A 19,466-nucleotide genomic window follows, 5' to 3' on the forward strand; every position below is an offset into this window, starting at 1 on the left:
ACTAGCAGAGCTAAGAAATACAGTGTTTACAAGTATGTATGTTGTGATTAAAACATTTAAAAGCAAGAGAATGTGGAGTTCCCGTTGTGGCGCAGTGGTTAACGAATCTGACTAGGAACCATGAGGTTGCGGGTTCGATCCCTGCCCTTGCTCAGTGGGTTAAGGATCTTGCGTTGCCGTGAGCTGTGGTGTAGGTCACAGAGGCAGCTCAGATCCCGCGTTGCTGTGGCTCTGCCATAGGCCGGCAGCTACAGCTCCGATTAGATCCCTAGCCTGGGAACCTCCATATGCTGTGGGAAGCGGCCCTAGAAAAAGCAAAAAGACAAAAAAAAAGCAAGAGAATGATGGATGAAATTCAGCATGGTGCTTAGCATTGGAAGGTGAGGTCACCATAGGGAGGAGCAGGGAGCAAGTGAAAGCCACTGGTAACCATCCAAGTCTTGGGTGTTGATTGACCTGCATGCCAGGCACTGTTGCAGACAATGGGGACACAGCTAGGAACAAAACACAAAAATCAGAGTTCCCGTTGTGGCTTAGCAGGTTAAGAACCCGACACAGTGTCCTCAAGGATGCAGGTTCCATCCCTGGCCTCACTCAGTGGGTTAAGGATCTGGTGTTCCCGTGAGTTGTGGTGTGGCTCAGGTCCTGCGTTGCTGTGGCTGTGGTGTAGGCTGGCAGCTACAACTCTGATTTGACCCCTAGCCTGGGAACTTCTATATGCCACTGGTACGGCCCTAAAAAGGACAAAAAAAAAAAAAAAAAGACAAAAATCTCTGCCCTTGTCATGCTGACCTTCTAGAGGGAGAGACTGTCAACAAATAAATTAGTGACATATATGATATGTCAACTGATGAGAAGGGCTTTGGGTAAAAATTAAGGAGAGAATTGGGGGAGAGTCAGATGAAGAGATCCTGTCTAAGGAGCGAGTGAGTAGGATTTACCTCAGAGGTCAGCAAGCTGTTTCTGAAAAGGACCAGAAAATAAATATCTCAGATGTCGCATGCCATACAGTTTCTGTCACAACTACTTAACACTGGTTGAAAGCAGCCATAGAGAGTATGTAAATGAGTGGGCATGACTTCATTCCTGTAAAATTTTATTGACAAAACAGGTAATGGGCCAGATTTGGCCTGTACTGAAAACAAAATGGGCTGAGGCCTGTCACATGAAACCATGACACATAATCACTTCTCAGGAAACAACTCCCCCGTTTCACAACCTCCTCCCTCTTTGCCCACCCTAATTGCCTAGTGAGTATGAGCACCCACAGTAAGCCTGGTCCTGGGCAGGGTCTTCTGGGGAACAGCACTTTGCCAATTCTGTTCCTACACCAGGAATACCCTTCCAACCAACCCTGACAAGCCAGGACTTGGCAGTTCTTCAGCCCCTGTTCCTGTGTACACACCTCTATGAAACCTCTGAGGTTCTCCAGCAAAACTGTCACTCCTTCCTCTGAGGTCACTCTCAGGTTTGACTGTCCCTCTGTAAGAATAACAGTAGTTATGGAAACTGCCTCGTGAGAGCATTTGCCCTATGCATTGTGCCTTTAACACAGTATCCCACTGTCTCCTGGCATCAACCATCTGAGGTATTGTTGGCCCCATTTTACAGATGGGGAAACTGAGTCACAGAAGCAGCAGGTGGCCAGGCAGGGAATCAGACCATAGGCTTCTTCTTCTTTTTCCTTTTTTTTAGGGGGAGGGGGGTGAGATGTGATCTTTATTAGAAAAGTAAAAAGAAAAGGCAGCACCGAAAGCTGAGCTGATGAGTTTCAGATCATAGGCTTTTGACCTTGGCCTTGGGATGTGTCTTTCCTTAAGGACACTTTCTGTTCTGAATCATGATGATCAAACCTTACCTATTTGTCCACTGCTGTGGCCTCAGCACCTGTAACATTCCCCATACATGTGTACGCACATGTGTGTGTGTGTGTGTGTGTGCTGTGAGATAACCACTTTGCCAGCCCCTCTAGGGGCTCACTCTGCAAACCACCCATCTCTGCACTCACCCTCCTGTGCCAGGCTCACAGTAGAAACTTAATAACCAGGACAGAATTTAACTGCGTCACTCGGGCCCAAGGTTGGGGATCCGAATTTTGGAACTTTTGAGCCACTCACCCTCCATGGCTGGTCCCTGATCACTTCTCTCTTCATGATGAATTCTGTGCAAAATGCACACACTGATCCCCAGATGAGCCACCACAGGACCTACAAAGATGGACCTGACGTGGGTTCTGCACCAGGGCACCTGCAGATGAGGGGTGATGTCTGAGGATCTGAGTGTGTGCCATCAACTGTGGGGAAGGGAAAACAGTGTGGCAATTCTTCAGTAGGTTAAATCTGGAGTTATACTGTGCCCAGTCATTCAACTCCTAGGGATATATCCCAAAAAATTGAAAACAGGTGCTCAAACAAATCCTGGAAACAAATATTTATAGCAGCACTGTTCACAGTAGCCAAATGGTGGAAATAATCCAAATGTCCACCAGTAGGTGAATGGAGGAAAATATGGTATATCCAAAAAAATGGAATATTATTCGGCCATTAAAAAGGAATGAAATACTGACCCATGCTCCAACCTGGATGAACCCCGAAAACATTACGCTAAGTGAAAAAACCAAGTCACAAAAGGCCATATGTTATGATTCCAGTGATCCTGAAATATCCAAAATAACCCAAATCCATAGAGACAGAAAGCACAACAGTGATTGCCAGGCACTGAAGAAGGGAATGGGGAGTGACTGCTTAATGGTAGCAGGATTCCTTTTGGGGTGACGACAGTGTTCTGGAATTACTGGTAATGGTTGCACAGCATTGTAACTCTACTAAATGTCAGGAAATTGTGCACTTTAAAGTGGTTAAAATGGTTTTGTCATGTATATCTTACCATGCTTTTTTTTTATACAGTAAAGAGGGCCAAGGAGGCAGGAACAGGTCTGAGAGGGCAAAGGAAGCCTCTAGGTGTGCTGTCCAGGGCCAGCACGGTAGGAGTTTGACTTCCTTGTGCACATGCACCAAGGCTGCAGCCCAGCTGATGGCGGTGACACCGGGTCATGACAGCTGCACCTTCTCCAGCGCTGAGTTTGGGAAGTTCATTCTTCTCCCAGCACTGTCAGTCAGTCTGGTTTGCAGAACACGACTCTGGCTGTCACACCACTCTCTGCAATGGGTGATTTTCTCTCTTTTTCTCCCTCCAGAGCAGAGAGAGGGGACGTCACCAGCCGGGCCCACCCTGACTGAGGGGAGCCACCTCCCAGGCATTCCCAGCAAAGCCCTCCTGACAGAAACTTTGCTGCAGAGAAATGAGGCAGAGAAACAAAAGTGAGTGTGAGGAGGACGGGAGGGTTCCTGCTGCTCCACCTGTCTGAGACGTGGGACCTGGGAAGTCTTGGGGACTCTAGATACAGGTTCGAGATGGAGATGCAGGCCTTGGTTCAAGCCACACACTCGGCAGGTCACATCACCTTTCTGAGCCTCAATTTCCCCATCTGGAAAAGGAGGCTAATGGTGATATACTCGTCAAGGCTCTCCAGAGAAGCACAACTAGTAGGATTTTTTTTTTTTTAATTAAGAGGTATATTTCAAGGACTTGGCTCACACAACTGAGGCAGGCAAGTCCGAATTGGTAGAGCCAGCCAGCAGGCTGGAAACTGTTGGGTGGGAGTCAGTGCTGCCATCTTGAGGCAGAATTTCTTCTTCCTCAATTTCGTTTTTTTAAGATCATCAACTGATTAGATGAGGCCCACCTGTGTTATTGCAAATGTTTTCCTTTACTTAACATCAACCCCCTATAATGGAGGCTACACAGTCAGCAGAACAGCAGAGCAGCCAAGTGCCTAAGTGTCATGTTTAAGGACGGATTAAAAAGACAGAGGTACAGAAGTTCCCATTATGGCTCAGCGCTGACAAACCTGGCTAATAACCATAAGGATGCAGGTTTGATCCCTGGCCTCACTCAATGGGTTCCATTGTGGCTCAGCAGTAACGAACCCACCTGGTAACCATGAAGATGTAGGTTCGATCCCTGGCCTCATTGCTGTGAGCTGTGGTGTGGGTTGCAGACATGGCTCAGGTCCCACATTGCAGTGGCTGTGGCATAGACCAACAGCTGCAGCTCCAATTCGACCCCCAGCCTGGGAACCTCCATATGCCATGGGTGCAGCCCTAAAAAAAAAAACAAAACAAAAAAACAAACAGTGGTGAAGGAGTTCCCTTGTGATGCAACAGATTAAGGATCCAGCATTTATCATTGCTGTGGCTTAGGTCACTCCTGTGGCGTGAGTTCTATCCCTGTCCTGGGAACTTCTGCACAGCCAAAAAAAAGAGGACCAGAGGTGCATATTACAGGGAGTAGGGAGGCAGGACGGGCCAGTCCACACACCAGGTCTTTTCACAGGGGCCTTCAAGAAGTACAAATCACTTTGGCAGCCAGACTGGGGGAAGCCGAGGAGAAGATCAAGGTCCTCCATTCAGGTATGTATTGACCCATGTGCCTGCCCTCATGCAACAGCCCGGCCCCATCAGACCAGGAGGCCCAGGGGGAGTGGGAAAGGGCTGTAACACTGTGGTCACGGGGTCCGGTGTTCTGGAATCAAGAGGCCAGGAAAGGAGTTTGGGAAAGCAAAGGAAAGACCTACATTCCCCAGCAGGGATCAGAGCTCCAGTCCTCAGAGGTCCTACGACGGCGGGGAGAGGGTTTGAGATCAAATTAAATCAGGGGTGGCAACTTCAGTGTCTCGAGTGGCCAGGCAAGCAGCCAGTCTGGCTGGGTTAGGTACTACAGTGAGGAAGGGCAGGTCTGGGTCAAACTGGAGAACCCAGGCCTCATTGAAAGAGGTGGCCACTGCTGAGCGCCAGCCAGGCACTGCCCCGGGTGGCCAGTCCCTTCCATTTTTGTAGAAAAATCAGAAACCTGGTATTTTATGAGAAATCCCTCCTTTATCATTGTACACATGACCTTCTGACTTCCTTGCTCCTCCCTGTCCCCCTCACTTCCTGGGTAGAACCTCAGTGGGCTCATGGATGGATGGCCCCACCCAGGTCCCAAAGTGACCTAAGGGCCTTAGGGGGCTCATGCCCCAGGTTCTGCTTCCTTGGGTCCCCTAAGCCTCATAGACTCAGAGGGGATCATGTTGTCTGCCCTCCCCACCTCGGCCCCTCCACAATCCTCCACCAGCTTTAATCCCTTCGAGGCACAGGAAACTCACCAGCCCTCGCCAGTTCTAACCGAAAGAAAAATCTTCACTACCCCAAGCCTCATTCCGCTTTCTGGGCCCCATGGACAGGGAGCGGGTTCTACCTCCCTGAGAGTGGAGGGCCTCACTTTAACTTTTCCCAGCGTTAAAGGCCACACAGACAGAGCTGCTGGAGCTGCGGCGGAAGTACGATGAAGAGGCGGCATCCAAGTAAGTGAATGCCCTGCTGAGGTGTACCTCCTCCCTCTGACCCTCCCAAATCTGCCTCCTCCCTCGACTTTTCTCTCTGCGATTCTGCCCGAGGCACCCACTTCAGTAAGCACTCTCTGCCCCACACCCACAGAGGCACACAACTGTTGCCAGTCATTTGTGATGCTGTCCGTGCAGCACAGACTCTAAAGGCCGTCCTGGTTTGCCGGCTAAGCAGACGCTGCTGTTCAGGGCCTCTGCCTCGCCCTGGCCTCCAGGGGCGATCCCCACTCCGCAACTTCACAGCCCAGTCCTCAGGGCCAAGTGTCATTCACTTAAATTAGCCCGGACTCAACATTTCTTCAGGCTGTATGATATCACTTAATCCACAAACACTTTTCTAGCACCTACTGTTTGTCCAGGGCTATGCTGGGTCCCTGGAGGAAACATCAGGCCATGGACCTGTCCTTGGTCAAAGATAGGAGACAGACACCAACTGATAAACAGGAATAAATTTTTTCATTCAAAGACACTATTGAGCACTTACTGAAAGTCTGGCCCTGTTGTGGGCACTTGATAGGGAAAAACTGGGAGCAGCAAGAGAGAATAACAGAGAGGGTGGGTGGGTCCTATTATGCAGGGTAGTCAGGGAGGCTTCCCTGGGGAGATGACCTTCAGAATGAGACCTCAAAGATGAGAAGGAGAAGACCACATGAAGAATGCTGGTGAAGGTGCTCTGGGCAGCGGGACAGCTCGTACAGAGAAGGCCTTCCACCCAAACAACCTGAGTGGCGTTTAGTCACCAAGTGCTCCTCACAGGCCTCCTGTGGCCCCCACCCCACGGTAGTCAGAGGGGCAACAGAGGGGATGAGGCCCATCCCGATCCCCTAAGTGTTGGCAACCCAGGGGATGGGGAGGCAGCGAAATAAATGAGGGTAATTGCAGAAGGCCTCCGAGGAGGTCTTAAAGCTCAGGCCCTGTTCTCTTGAGGAAGGCGTGCAGGCAGAAGGCACAGCAGAGGCAAAAGCTCTGTGGCAGCTTCAGAGTGTGAACCCCCGGGGGAGATGGCGGCAGGGCTGCCTGGAAGGGGTGCGGTGCTGAGGCCCCATTTTCATTCTCGCAGCCTGGGTTCTGACCAGTAGTAAGGATGGCAGGCAGCCTCCGCAGGCCTCCACTGTTGAGTTGGCAGGGGCAGGGCAGTATCAGGAAGGGCGGGGGCCCTGGTGGCTGCCAGAATCCCTTCCTCAGGGCCTCGTCTTTCTGTCTCAGGGCAGATGAAGTCGGCCTGATCATGACCAACCTGGAGAAAGCAAATCAGGTGAGGAGTTGTGTGCTGGGGGCTCATTCTGCCCGGGGTGAGGGGGTCTCGGGCCGAGAGGAGGAAGCTGAGCTCAGTCCATATGAATTGGACTGCATGCCATGGCGAGCGCTGGGGCAGGGAGATGGCTGGTACCCAGTCCCTGCGTTCCCAGAGGAGGGAGGCGGGGCACAGACAGGACCCTGGGAACCAGGGTGATGCAGGCAGCAACGACTAGGGAGGTTGGCACCTGACCCAGACACAGGGGACAGGGAAGACATCCCAGAGGAAGAGCCGTGGTGCTGAGACCTGACGAGTAAACAGAGACTGTGGAAGGATGGGATTCCAAGAGCGGGGACGGCCCTGGTAAAGGCCGGGAGGCAGCCTTTCGGAGCTTAACCAGTGTCCTTCCCCATGGGAGGAAGGTAGAGCAGTGACCAGGGGTCCCAGGCCCGTCCCCAGGCTGAGCTGGGATGTGGGGCTCTCAGAACCAGCTTGAGGGAGGAGCCGTGTTCCACAGAACTGGGCAGGGGCTGCTTCTCTCCTTCTGTCCCCACCTCAGGTCTCCGACAGCCTCCCCACTTAGGTGCCAGTCAAGCACTGGGAGGACTCCAGCCTCCCCTGGGGCCCTCACATCCTAGTCCCAGCCCAGGTCTTTGCAAGTCCTTCAGCCTCTCCAGGTCTCAGTTTTCACGTTTATAAATGGAGTTCTCGCATCCTACCTTCCTCAGGCTTTAGATGTGTTGCCATCTGGGAGACAGAGTTGGGCAGGATTTTGAAAGGAGGTGAGACATGGCCATGAGGGTTCAGTCTGTGATCCCTTGGGCCTACCACACCTCTCCCATGCCAGGGGCATGGCCAGGAGGGGTCAGCAGTGTGACAGGGCATGTGGTCATTTCCCAGGGCTCATTAAGGGAGGCCTCCTGAGATGACACTTTGCAGCCAGGTTCTGAAGTCCAAGTGCTGTTCTCTTGAGGAATTGCATTCCAGGTGGAGGACACCAGAGGCAAAGACCTAGAGGCATAGCTGTGCAGGCACAGGGCAGGGCACTTCCACCTGCAGAGAAACCGTGGAAAAGAATAACGTTTTGGAGGTTAGTTTTTTAAATAGGTAATCCATTTACTTAGTTCAAAACTCAAAATGGGGAGTTCCCATCATGGCTCAGCAATAATGAACCCAACTAGTATCCATGAGGATGAGGGTTCAACCCCTGGCCTTGCTCAGTGGGTTAAGGATCTGGTGTTGCCCTGAGCTGTGGTGTAGGTCGCAGACATGGCCCAGATCCTGCATTGATGTTGGCTGTGGTGTAGGTGGACAGCTGCAGCTCCCATTCGCTCCCTTGCCTGGGAACTTCCATGTGCCATGGGTGCGGCCCTAAAAAAAAAAAAAAAAAAAAAAAAAATCCTCAGGTACATAAGCCCAGAAACTCCATCTCCCTCCCCTGATCATGGCCCCCAGTTGCTCTACCCCTGGCAACCTCTGTTACATTGTCTGGGGTCTCCTCCCAGAGATCCATTCACAAGCCCGTGAATATCTACTTTTACCCCTCTTTAAAACTAAAATTGTAGGTACTATATATATCCTCTCAAAGCTTACTTTTTCTGTGTGTGTGTGTATATATATATATATATATATATATATATATATATATATATATCTTAGAGCTGATTCCATATCCATAGATAAAGCCGTTCCTTTTCTATTAACTGCTGTGTAGTATTGCACTGCATGGACACATCATCTAACCCAGAGGAAGGCAAACTTCCTGTCAAAGGTCAGAGAGTAAATATTTTTGACCTTGCAGGTCACAGTCACAACAACTCAGCTTTGCCATGGCAGAGTGAAAGCATAGCCAGCATGGAAACAAGTGGGGCACATGGCTGTGCCCAGTAGAATTTTATTTACGTAAACAGGCAGTGGGCTGCGTTTTGCCAACCTCTGGTCTAACTCGCATTCTATCAATGAGCATTTATGATATTTCCAATATTTCACCATCATCCTTGATACTGTTGTGGGTCACCTTATACAGGTATCATTTCCCACATAACCAAGCCACGATATAGGACAAATTCCTAGAAGTAGAACTGTTGGGGAAAAGGGCTCTGCAGTTATAATTTGTGGCCACACTGCCTTGAATGGGGTTGTGCCATACCCCCCAGCAAGGCATGAGAAGGCCTATTTCCCAGTAGCCTCTCCAGTACCATGTGTCCTCAGACTTGGCTCTCTGACCATAACCAGGCTTGAGAAGAGAGATCTTAGGAGTTCCCAGTGTGGCACAGTGAGTTAAGAATCCAACCACAGCGGCTCAGGTCACTGTGGAAGTGCAGACTTGATCCTCTGCCCAGTGCAGTGGGTTAAGGATCTGGCATTGCCACAGCTGTGGTGTAGATCGCAGCTATGGCTTGGATTTAAGCCCTGGACTGGGAGCTTCCCACATGCCACAGGGGCAGCCAAAAAAGAAAGAAAAGAAAAGAGATCTTATACAATAGTTTATCTTTTTTTTTTTTTTTTTTTTTTATCATTTCTTGGGCTGCTCCTGCAGCATATGGAGGTTCCCAGGCCAGGGGGCAAATTGGAGCCGTAGCCACCGGCCTACGCCACAGCCACAGCAATGCAGGATCCGAGCCACGTCTGCAACCTACACCACAGTTCACGGCAACGCCAGATCCTTAACCCACTGAGCAAGGCCAGGGATTGAACCCACAACCCCATGGTTCCTAGTCAGATTTGCCAACCACTGAGCCACGACAGGAACTCCCAAGAGTAGTTTAAATAGGAAGCATTTTTCATTTTTTTCTTTTCTTTTTTTTTTTTTTTTTTTTTTTTTTGTCTTTTATCTCTTTAGGGCCACAACCACGGCATATGGAAGTTCCCAGGCTAGGGGGTCTAATCAGTGCTACAGCTGCCGGCCTACACCACAGCCACAGCCACACAGGATCCAAGCCACGTCTGTGCCCTACACCATAGCTCACGGCAACACTGGATCTTTAACCCACTGAGTGAGGCCAGGGATCCAACCCAAAACCTCATGGCTCCTAGTCGGATTTGTTTCTGCTGCGCCACGATGGGAATTCCAGGAAACATTTTTAATAACATTTATTTTTTTTTCTGAGTATAAAACTAAAACCTGTTCATTATATAGAGTATCTGAGGAAAAAGAAAATGTCATCCTAGTAGTCTTTAATATCTATATTGTAAATGTGAGCAAGAGGATTCTGGAGCAGAGCAGATCATTAGTAGTACTTGCATAGTAAAAACCACACCAGTTTGCCCAGTTCTTCTGGGGTGACGAGATGAGAACCAGATGGCATCCTACGTGCACTGGAGTTTGTACTGTAGTCAAGGAGCCCCCCAAATATGAACCTGGGTGGTTGTATAGGAGAGGGGCCTTCTGAGAAAGGGAGAGAAATCTACTCCCAGGTGTCATACAGACAGAAGGGCGAGGATCCTGGGTTTTTAGCTTTGGAATGTAAATGCTTCTGTCCAGGGGGAGACAAGACCAGCAGCTTTAAACCCAGCTTGACAACCCAGGGGATGTCTCCCTGGTATCCCCCCTTGAAATGTTAACACACCCCTCCTGGGGAGTGAACCTCTCTGGAGCCCTCACTAGCTAATCAGTCCTATATATAAACTTCCAAGGCTTGTCTTTTAGCCCAGATCCCAAGTCTCAGTCAAACTTGCTCAAAAAACACTGTGTGGAAACAAAAATATTTTCTCAAAAAAAATTTTTTTTCCTCTACAACCCCACACACCCAAAGCCCTTACCAAAACAAATCTGACTTGACTTGAACCATTTCTGGAACAAGGCAGGATACCAATAAATAAACAAATCAGTTAAAAAAATAAATCAACGAAATGTGCACATGGATGTGAGTGGGTCTGTTGGCCTGTAGCAGGTACAACATCTTGATTGCCAAGAACAATGTGTAAGTTAAACTTAATCACTATGACCTGTATCACTAGCTAGAGGTCAAAATAGAGCCTTAGCTCCTTTAGTTTTCCAACTAATAATTCAAAATCCCGTATCACCTATCGTTGTTAATAAAGTTAACCAATTATTGGCAGATTTCCATGTTAGGCGTCAAGGTGAGATTCTTAATGAGTTGTATTTTACCACATCATTTACTCACAGAACAACCCTCTGAGATACTTGCTTTTATAATCCCCACTTTACAGATAGGTAAACTGAGTCCAGGAATATGAAGTTTCTTACTTAAGATCACACAACCAGGAAGAAACAAAGTATGAATTTCTCTCCAAAGCCACAGTCTACATTGTTAACATTTGGATGCTTCCTTCTGGGCTCTTTTCTTAGAAACTTTTGAAGAGTTAAGATTCAATTCAGGGGGAGTTCCTGTCATGGATCAGTAGAAATGAATCTGTCTAGTATCCATGAGGACACAGGTTTGATCCCTGGTCTCGCTCAGTGCGTTAAGGATCTGGCGTTGCCATGGCTATGGTGTAGGCCGGCAGTTACAGCTCCAATTTGACCCCTAGCCTGGTCAATATAACCTCCATACGCCACAGGTGTGGCCCTAGAAAGACAAGAGAGAGAGAGAGATTCAGTAAACTGTGGCATTCTGATTTTTTTTTTTCATGGCCAAACCTGGGGCCATTGGAAGTTCTTGGGCTAGGGGTCGAATTGGAACTGCAGCCAAGACCTACACCAAACAGCCATGGCAACACCAGATCCAAGCTGCATCTAGAACCTACACCACAGCTTGTGGCAACGCCAGATCTTTAACCCACTGAGCAAGGCCACAGATCTAACCTGCATCCTCCCAGACACTGTGTTAGGTTCTTAACCCACTGAGCCATAGTGGGAACTCTTGCATTCTGACTTTAGATGTATTTCATTGCCCCATTTCAAAAAAGGAAAACTGAGACCCAGGGAGGGGAAGTAACTTGCCTAGGAGCCTGCAACAACTTATAGGCTTTGAAGCCACCTCTGCAGAGGCACCATCGAGGACTCATTCCCCACCAGGTGGCGCAGGAGCTGGGGACAAACTCGGGCCTCTTGTTCCCAGCCAGGCTAAAGTTTACTTGGCAGACAGAAATGGCCTGGGAACATGTGAAAACCTTCCAGTCCCATCAAGACAGCATCTGCCTTCCTGCCCAGCACACCAGGAGAAACCAGAGCCAACTCTAGGGTTCAGGACCCAGAAAGTAGGACCCTAGGCCCTCAGAGACCTGCCTCCCCAAGCCACCACTCCTGAGACGGCACAGGAAAGCAGTGGAAGACAGAGTGGGATCTGGTGTGGCCCCGCTCCCCGCTTAACCACATTCACCCTGTTTCAGCGAGCCGAGGCCGCCCAGCGGGAGGTGGAAAGTCTTCGGGAACAGCTTGCTTCTGTCAACAGCTCCATCCGCCTGGCCTGCTGCTCCCCTCAGGGACCCAGTGGGGTAAGGATGGTGGGGGAGCCGGAGGGAAAGGTTAGGAAAGGCTATGTCTGTGGGTTTGAATATGTAGGTGATGTTTTGTGGATGGACCATGTGCATCTATGAAATTGTGCACATGAGTGGGTATGGGTCTCTGTGTGCATACAGTGGGCATAGCATCTTAATAACCAGGGTCAGTGTATAGATAAACATAATTCCTATAACTTGCTTTACCAGCTGAGGGTCAACAACAGCCACAGCTCTTTTAGCTTTTCACGTTCAAGCTTCCACATACCTTAATTAACAGGAAGTCCCCTTACCCCTAATTGTCCAAGAATGTCAGGAATTTAGTCAGGCCCAAGAGGATCATTCTTATTGCCAGATGCCCAGCAAGAGTGAGTAGGAGGGCGAGTCTGGTGGATAGAGCAGCAATGCAGTTTTGGTGGCTGCCAACAGGTGTTGCTGTTGACCACTCGTCTGGCATTGCTTGGTGGCTCTGGGGGCACTGCTGTGGGGATGCCCCCACTGGTTCTCAGTCCCTACCAGAGCGCAGTGGGGCTGCATACCAAGATCTCAAATTGATACTCATATCAGCCATGGGTTCCTAAAATATGCCAGGGTGATTCTAATGAGGCTTCCCAGCCAGCCACATGCTACAAAGAACCACTCTTTAGTCATTAACCCTGAGGTTCCTATATTAAGTTAGTCAGTGCATCTTTCTCATTCCCCCTGGTTGCTGCCCCTTTGGGGTCCTAGGGACATTTCCTGCCCAGGAACTTTAATCAAAGCCACACCAACCTACCGTTCTGTCATATAATGAGTCTCTGTTCTTCTTCTCCCAGAAAGCCTTGGCTTCCTTTTGTAAATTGGTCCCCCTTACTTCCAGGTCTCTGCATGTCAAGGGATGAAATACCTGATTGCTTAATAATAACAGGTCTGCTCCAGAGTGATTTGCCATCTCCATCCATGAACCTGAAGTGTCCGGCATAGTTTTCAATTCACCTGACACCTCAATACACAGACCTGTGTGCCTGTATCTATCTTTCTGTTTAAATTTCAGAATGAGTCTCTCTGAACATGTGTTACTGTATATGTGTGTGTCTGTGACCTTTGGGCAAATAATTATCCTTAATCTAACTGTGCCTTGGTTTCCTCATCTGTACAAGTAACACCTGCTTTATAGGGTTCTTGAGAGGATTACATGGTGCTTGCTTTGTAGTCTGTGCTCAGGAGGTACAAGATGCCACTGTTATATCCAGGATGTTTTTGCCTATGTGAGCAGGTGGCCCCTTTAAACACGTACATGTTTCTTTATGTGATGGTGACAGATCCATATGAGTGTATCTTCTTGATGCCCGTGCATTTCTGTGTGTGTGCTTGTCAACAGGAGTATCCCTGCAGGTACATGCATCAGTGTGTGTTGTGTCCATAGGTGTGTCCACCTCTGCCTGTGTCCCCTGAGGCCGTGTGTATGTATCAAAGTGCCCGATGTCTGCACAACACAGAGAGTGAACACAAGAGAGACTGAGAGCAAGAGAGCTCACGAGGACGCCTCAGAGAGCATTGGCCAATGGTTCTTAATTAACCCCTGTGGAACCCAGCAAATGCCTGTGCTAATCAGCCATGGGGAACTTTGCTGGTTTGGGGAGTGAGCTTTTCTGAGCACAACAGTGGCGCTCGATGCTAATTAATTTAATGTGTTAATGGCATCCGCTTCCTGTTTTAATTGGCATTTATCTCAATGGAAGGATAGCCTGAGTTGGTAGTGGTCGTTTTTTTTTTTTGTATTTTTGTTTTTTCCTTTGTACTGCTGCTTAGATTCATTTGTAACTGAGCCCAAGGGCAGGCTCAAGCCTGACTTCAGGTCTCCTCAAACAGAATCCTCTTTATCTTCATCCCGGACTAAGAAGCCATTTCCCAAAACCTGGAGAAGCTGTGGGGCTTGGGGCCGGTAGCAAATTAGGAAGAGGAAGGAACCACCCTAACGCAGCTTATGGCTTTGAGCTCTCAGATCTAATCCTGCGGGTCTCTTGCTGCCTGGGACGGGGACATCCCCCTCGGGTGAGACCTGGGCCCAATTTAGAAACTCAGACCTCGGTGCTGTTCTCTCGACCAAAACACCCCATCACCACCACTTCCTCATCCAACTGACTGCTTCCCTTTTTTGTTCCTTTTTAACAAATGTTTTATTGAAGCATAACATCCACAAGGGAAAATGTGAGTCTAAGTGTACAGGACGTGGACTTTTTCGCAGTAAACAGACCCCGTAACCAGCATGCAGATCAGCAAGTAAAACATTCCGGCACCCAGGAAGCCTCCCTCATACCCCGATCCAGGTGCCACCCCCCCAGGGCAGCCACTGTCCTAACTTCTGACAGAACAGAGGGGTTTTGCCTGTCATGATATCTGATCTTAATAGAATCACACATACACGCTGGTGTCTGTCTCTGTTGTATCTGGGAGAGTCGTCCATGCTGTGGTACAAGTAGTTGTAGGTTATTTGTTTTCAGTGCTGTCTAGTATTCCGTTGTGTGAGTATTCACACTCTGTCCATCCATTTGCTGGTTGGTAGACATTTGGGGCGTTTCCGGTCTGGGGCTGTTAGAGAGAGGGCTGCTATGTAGTTCGTGTCCTGGGTCTTGGTGCACCACGGTGCCTGCATTTCTTCTGCAAATATTCCAGCGATTGAAAGCACCAGGATTTAGAGAAGCACCGAATATTCGCCTTTAGTAGATGCTGCCAAGCAGTTTTCCAGAAACTAACTTGTTCCTGAATTTCAATATGGCTTCGACATACTTTTCTTCCAAACAGCTTTCTCTGTTCACTCCTCCCTCCTGATTTCATTTCCAGAAGAGAAGGGAAGCCATCCAGGCAGGTGGGACCAGCTGGGCAAAGGCTCAGAGGTGGGCAGGGAAAAGCCAGGGCCTGTCAGAGGACTGAGTCACTCCAGGGAGCACAGCACCCCTGCATCCCCTACCTCGCACCTCTCGGCCCCTCCAAGCCCCTCTTTGTCCCCAGGATAAGGTGAACTTCGCGCTGTGCTCGGGCCCTCGGCTTGAGGCTGCCCTGGCCTCCAAGGATCGGGAGATCCTGCGGCTGCTGAAGGATGTGCAGCACCTCCAGAACTCTCTGCAGGAGCTGGAGGAGGCCTCCGCCAACCAGATTGCAGACCTGGAGCGGCAGCTCACAGCCAAGTCTGAGGCCATTGAAGTAGGTCTTCGGGGGAGGAGGTGGGCAGACGGGACATGGGCAGGGCGTCCCCAGCAGGACGTGGACCAGCCTCACCGTCTTTGTTCTTCTAGAAGCTGGAAGAGAAGCTCCAGGCGCAGTCTGACTATGAAGAAATTAAAACAGAGCTTAGGTACCGTATGGGTGGGGCTCCACAGACCCCCAAGCCCTTTTCCCTAGCTGGGGGCTCCTGGCGAAGAGAGCAAGGGGCCCAATTCCTCATCTTCCTCCCTCTCACAGACCCCACTTTGTGGTACCCTTGTCTCTCCACTGACACCTTGGGTGTCACGCCCAGTCCTTTGTCATCAAGAACGTGGCCTTGCTGGTGTTGTGATTAGCCTCAATCAAATTAGCTTAAGCTGACCAAGATGGGAGTTGGCTAACGAGGCGGCCCTCCAGGTGACCGTGGGCCTGTCGTTGTGATGAGTCCCACGTGATGTGGGGTCCAGGGGGTGGGGCGGTAGCTCTTCATCAAGGAGGATGAGCAGGGGATCGTGCCTCTCACAAGGCCTCTCCCGCAGCCTGGGGAACTGGCTGGCTTCACACTCTCTCCACTTTCTCCAGCAGCATCCTGAAAGCCATGAAGCTGGCCTCCAGCACCTGCAGCCTCCCCCAGGTGAGTGTCCCTGCCATTATCCCCACCAGGCAGGCTGCCCCTGAGAGCCTTGCATCAGCCACGCCCTCTCAGCCCTGCTTCTTGTCTCCGCAGGGCATGGCCAGCCTGAAGACTCACTGCTCATGGCAAAGGAGGCCTTCTTCCCTGCACAGAAATTCCTTCTGGAAAAGCCTGGTCTTTTGACCAGCCCTGGTAGGGGAGGAGGGATGCTCTCGGGGCTGAGGGGCTGGGTGGGAGCTGCTCGTGGGTCCCTGGCCTCCTTCCTGCCCTCGGACCGCTGCCTTCCACACGGGTAGGAGCGTTATGGATAATAGGCAGGCACCTTGATTGAGCGCCTGCTATGCGCCTGGCATCATCATTGGCTAAGCCAGCTGGCAGCTGTCCCACGGGGTGCCTGTCCACATCCATGCACACTCTCAGGGACACACAGCCCACTCAGGCTCTCCTGAGGTCCCCTGGAGTCTCCCTTGTGCCGGAACCTTCATGAGAGGCAGTAAGGTGTCCCAGGGGACAGGAGGGCCTTCATACCCACACCCACACCCACACCCACAGCAGACCGCTGGGAATGACCTGTAGAGTCTCCCAGAGTCGCCCCTGCTCCCTCTCAGTGGCTTCACGACCTTTTAGCCACGTGGCCCTGGCCAAGACTTTCTGTGCTGCCTCCATTTCCTCATCTGTGAGATGGGGCAGTAGTGGTGCCTGGCAGGTGCCGCACAGGTGGAGTAACTTAGCGGCATGGAAAATACAAAGGCTTGGACCAGGGTCCCCGGGAAGTGAGCTGTCCTGCCCTGGGATGGGGATCAATCCACATAACAAGTGCTCAGTTACTGTCCTTGATGGTGGGAGGGGGGATCCCCAGCACTGGCGTTTGACCCAAGCCTTGAAGAATGGGGATTAGAGTGGGGGTGGGAGTGCATATGTGGTGGAAACAGCCAGCGTCAGACTTCAGACCGCTGGACACCTGTAGCCCCTCCCCCTGCCCTCCTGCCTTGGCCAGCGCCTTCCTCTCCCTCTGAATATCTGTCTCTCTGTATGTGTCTTTGTCTCTCTGCCTCCCTCTTTCTGTCTTGTCCCCCCTGTCACTTCCTTTCGCTCTGTCTCTGCCTCTCTCTGACATCCTCCCTCCTTCTATTTCCATCTCTGTCTCTCTGTGTCTCTCTCATTATGTCTCTCCCTTTCTCTGTCTCTCTCTCTCCCCATCACTGTCTGCCTCTCTGTCTTTTTCTCTCCTCTTCCTCTCTCTGTCGGTCTGTTGGTCTGTCGGTCTGTCTCGGCGTTCTAGAGGAGGACCCTTCGGAGGACGATTCCATCAAGGACTCTCTGGGCACGGAGCAGTCCTACCCGTCCCCTCCACAGCTCCCGCCAGCGCCAGGGCCTGAAGACCCCCTGTCCCCCAGCCCAGGGCAGCCTTTGCTGGGCCCCAGCCTGGGCCCTGACGGCCCTCGGACTTTCTCACTGTCCCCCTTCCCCAGCCTGGTTTCAGGGGATAGACTAGCAGGGGACACGCTGCTGTCCAAGCACATGATGCCCCCGGCTGCCTTCAAGGGGGAGGCAGGCGGCCTGCTGGTGTTCCCCCCAGCCTTCTATGGCGCCAAGCCTCCTGTAGCCCCTGCCACCCCAGCCCCTGGCCCCGAGCCGCCTGGGGGCCCTGAGCCAGCAGAGGGCGGTGGGGGCGGCACGGCCACAGCAGGGGCCGGAGCGGAGGAGGAACAGCTGGACACGGCAGAGATCGCATTCCAGGTGAAGGAGCAGCTGCTCAAACACAACATCGGGCAGCGCGTGTTCGGCCACTACGTGCTGGGGCTGTCCCAGGGCTCGGTCAGCGAGATCCTGGCCCGGCCTAAGCCCTGGCGCAAGCTCACGGTGAAGGGCAAGGAGCCCTTCATCAAGATGAAGCAGTTTCTGTCGGATGAACAGAATGTGCTGGCTCTGAGGACCATCCAGGTGCGGCAGCGAGGTGAGTGCCAGACAAGGGCCCATCCAGGGCGCAGGGGCTCTGACCTGGTCTCCATGGGAGCTGGCTGGGGGCTGAGAGCACAGCTCTGGGTTCAGAGCCTGAGTCTGCCACCACCCGGCTGTGGGACCGGGGCAAGTGCCCTTGTCTCTCTGTGCCTCAGTTTCCGTCTCTGTAAGATAAGGAATTAACATCCTCCATCCACCTTTCTTGGGGCTACCCCTCCCCTTGCACCTGGCCCCTATGGTACAATTCTGGCTGACCGTGGTGGGAAAGCCTGGACCCCAGGGAGTGTCCTGCCAGGTACTCCCAAACATCTCCGAGCATCAGTTCACCCATCCGGAAGATGGCCTGGGTGACCGCAGCCTTGCCAGACTTGGCTTTTAGGGTACTCCAAGAGAAGGGCCCGACTTTGACCTTCTAACCACCTGAATTTGAGTTCCAGCTCTCATTCCTACAGTGAGCAAACTCAGGCAGCTCACTTTAGCTGCCCTCTGCTTCAGTGTCCCCATCTGTCAGCCTCCTAGGGGGTTAAATGAGTACAAAGCCTGTAGTAACTCCTTGAGAATTGTTGGCTTCAATGGTGGCTGCTGTCATTGGGTGTTTTTTGGTTATTATTATTTCAAACTAGATTCACTCGTAGGTCCATAGTTTGTCACACAGACTAGCTAAATGGTGGTCCTGCCACACACCCTCACAGTCTGGCCCTCACTCTCCGGGCCCTGGAGTTAAGGGACCAGCTCCCCAGACTGACCCCCAACATATGCAGGTCCCCACACCAGATGCCTCCTTGCCTCCCCCAGGCAGTATCACCCCGAGAATTCGCACGCCAGAGACCGGCTCGGACGATGCCATCAAGAGCATCCTGGAGCAGGCCAAGAAGGAGATTGAGTCACAGAAGGGGGGTGAGTATGACCACAGCAGGTGAGGCCTGAGGCCCCCAGGGTCTGCTCCATGCAGGGAGCTGTGCAGGGAGGTCCATCCACCGTTGTCCACCTCAGAAGGGACTCCAAGCAGGTCAGAACATCTTTGCCTCTTTCACAACCTGCAGCCAAGCAAGGAGTCTAGGCCTGGAGAGCACCAGATCCCTGTTATCTAGTGTGGGAGCCGCCAGCCACATGTGCTTATAGCCATTTAAATTAACTAAAATTAAGTGAAGTTAAAAATCTGTTTTTTGAGGAGTTCCCGTCATGGCTCAGTGGTTAACGAATCCAACTAGGAACCATGAGGTTGCAGGTTTGATCCCTGGTCTTGCTCAGTAGGTTAAGGATCCGGCGTTGCCGTGAGCTGTGGTGTAGGTTGCAGATGCGGCTCGGATCCCGTGTTGCTGTGGCTCTGGCATAGGCCAGTGGCTACAGCTCCGATTCAACCCCTAGCCTGGGAACCTGCATATGCCGCTGGAGCGGCCCAAGAAATGGCAGAAAGACAAAAGAAAAAAAACAACAACAACAACAAAATCTGTTTTTTGGGAGTTCCCATTGTAGCACAGTGGAAGCAAATCCAGCTAGTATCCGTGAGGTTGTGGGTTCGGATCCCTGGCTTTGCTCAGTGGGTTAAGGATCAAGCGTTGCCATGAGCTGTGTGTCGGTCGCAGACGCAGCTCGGATTC

The 19,466-nt window shown here is 51.3% G+C and overlaps 1 protein-coding gene across 1 annotated transcript in view; it reads left to right on the forward strand.

Annotated features, from left to right (window-relative positions):
* Nucleotides 1-19,466, forward strand: part of CUX2 (cut like homeobox 2) — a 275,414-nt gene that overhangs the window by 228,623 nt on the left and 27,325 nt on the right. The window contains exons 6-16 of the mRNA XM_021073976.1: nucleotides 3,197-3,320; nucleotides 4,396-4,472; nucleotides 5,338-5,404; nucleotides 6,653-6,701; nucleotides 11,979-12,083; nucleotides 15,078-15,269; nucleotides 15,362-15,420; nucleotides 15,855-15,915; nucleotides 16,008-16,095; nucleotides 17,186-17,860; nucleotides 18,661-18,762. Of these exons, the coding sequence (XP_020929635.1) occupies nucleotides 3,197-3,320; nucleotides 4,396-4,472; nucleotides 5,338-5,404; nucleotides 6,653-6,701; nucleotides 11,979-12,083; nucleotides 15,078-15,269; nucleotides 15,362-15,420; nucleotides 15,855-15,915; nucleotides 16,008-16,095; nucleotides 17,186-17,860; nucleotides 18,661-18,762 (1,599 nt within the window). The remainder of the gene's footprint in view (nucleotides 1-3,196; nucleotides 3,321-4,395; nucleotides 4,473-5,337; nucleotides 5,405-6,652; nucleotides 6,702-11,978; nucleotides 12,084-15,077; nucleotides 15,270-15,361; nucleotides 15,421-15,854; nucleotides 15,916-16,007; nucleotides 16,096-17,185; nucleotides 17,861-18,660; nucleotides 18,763-19,466) is intronic.

This window comes from Sus scrofa, chromosome 14, assembly GCF_000003025.6.
Source record: "Sus scrofa isolate TJ Tabasco breed Duroc chromosome 14, Sscrofa11.1, whole genome shotgun sequence".
Classification (NCBI taxonomy): Eukaryota; Metazoa; Chordata; class Mammalia; order Artiodactyla; family Suidae; genus Sus; species Sus scrofa.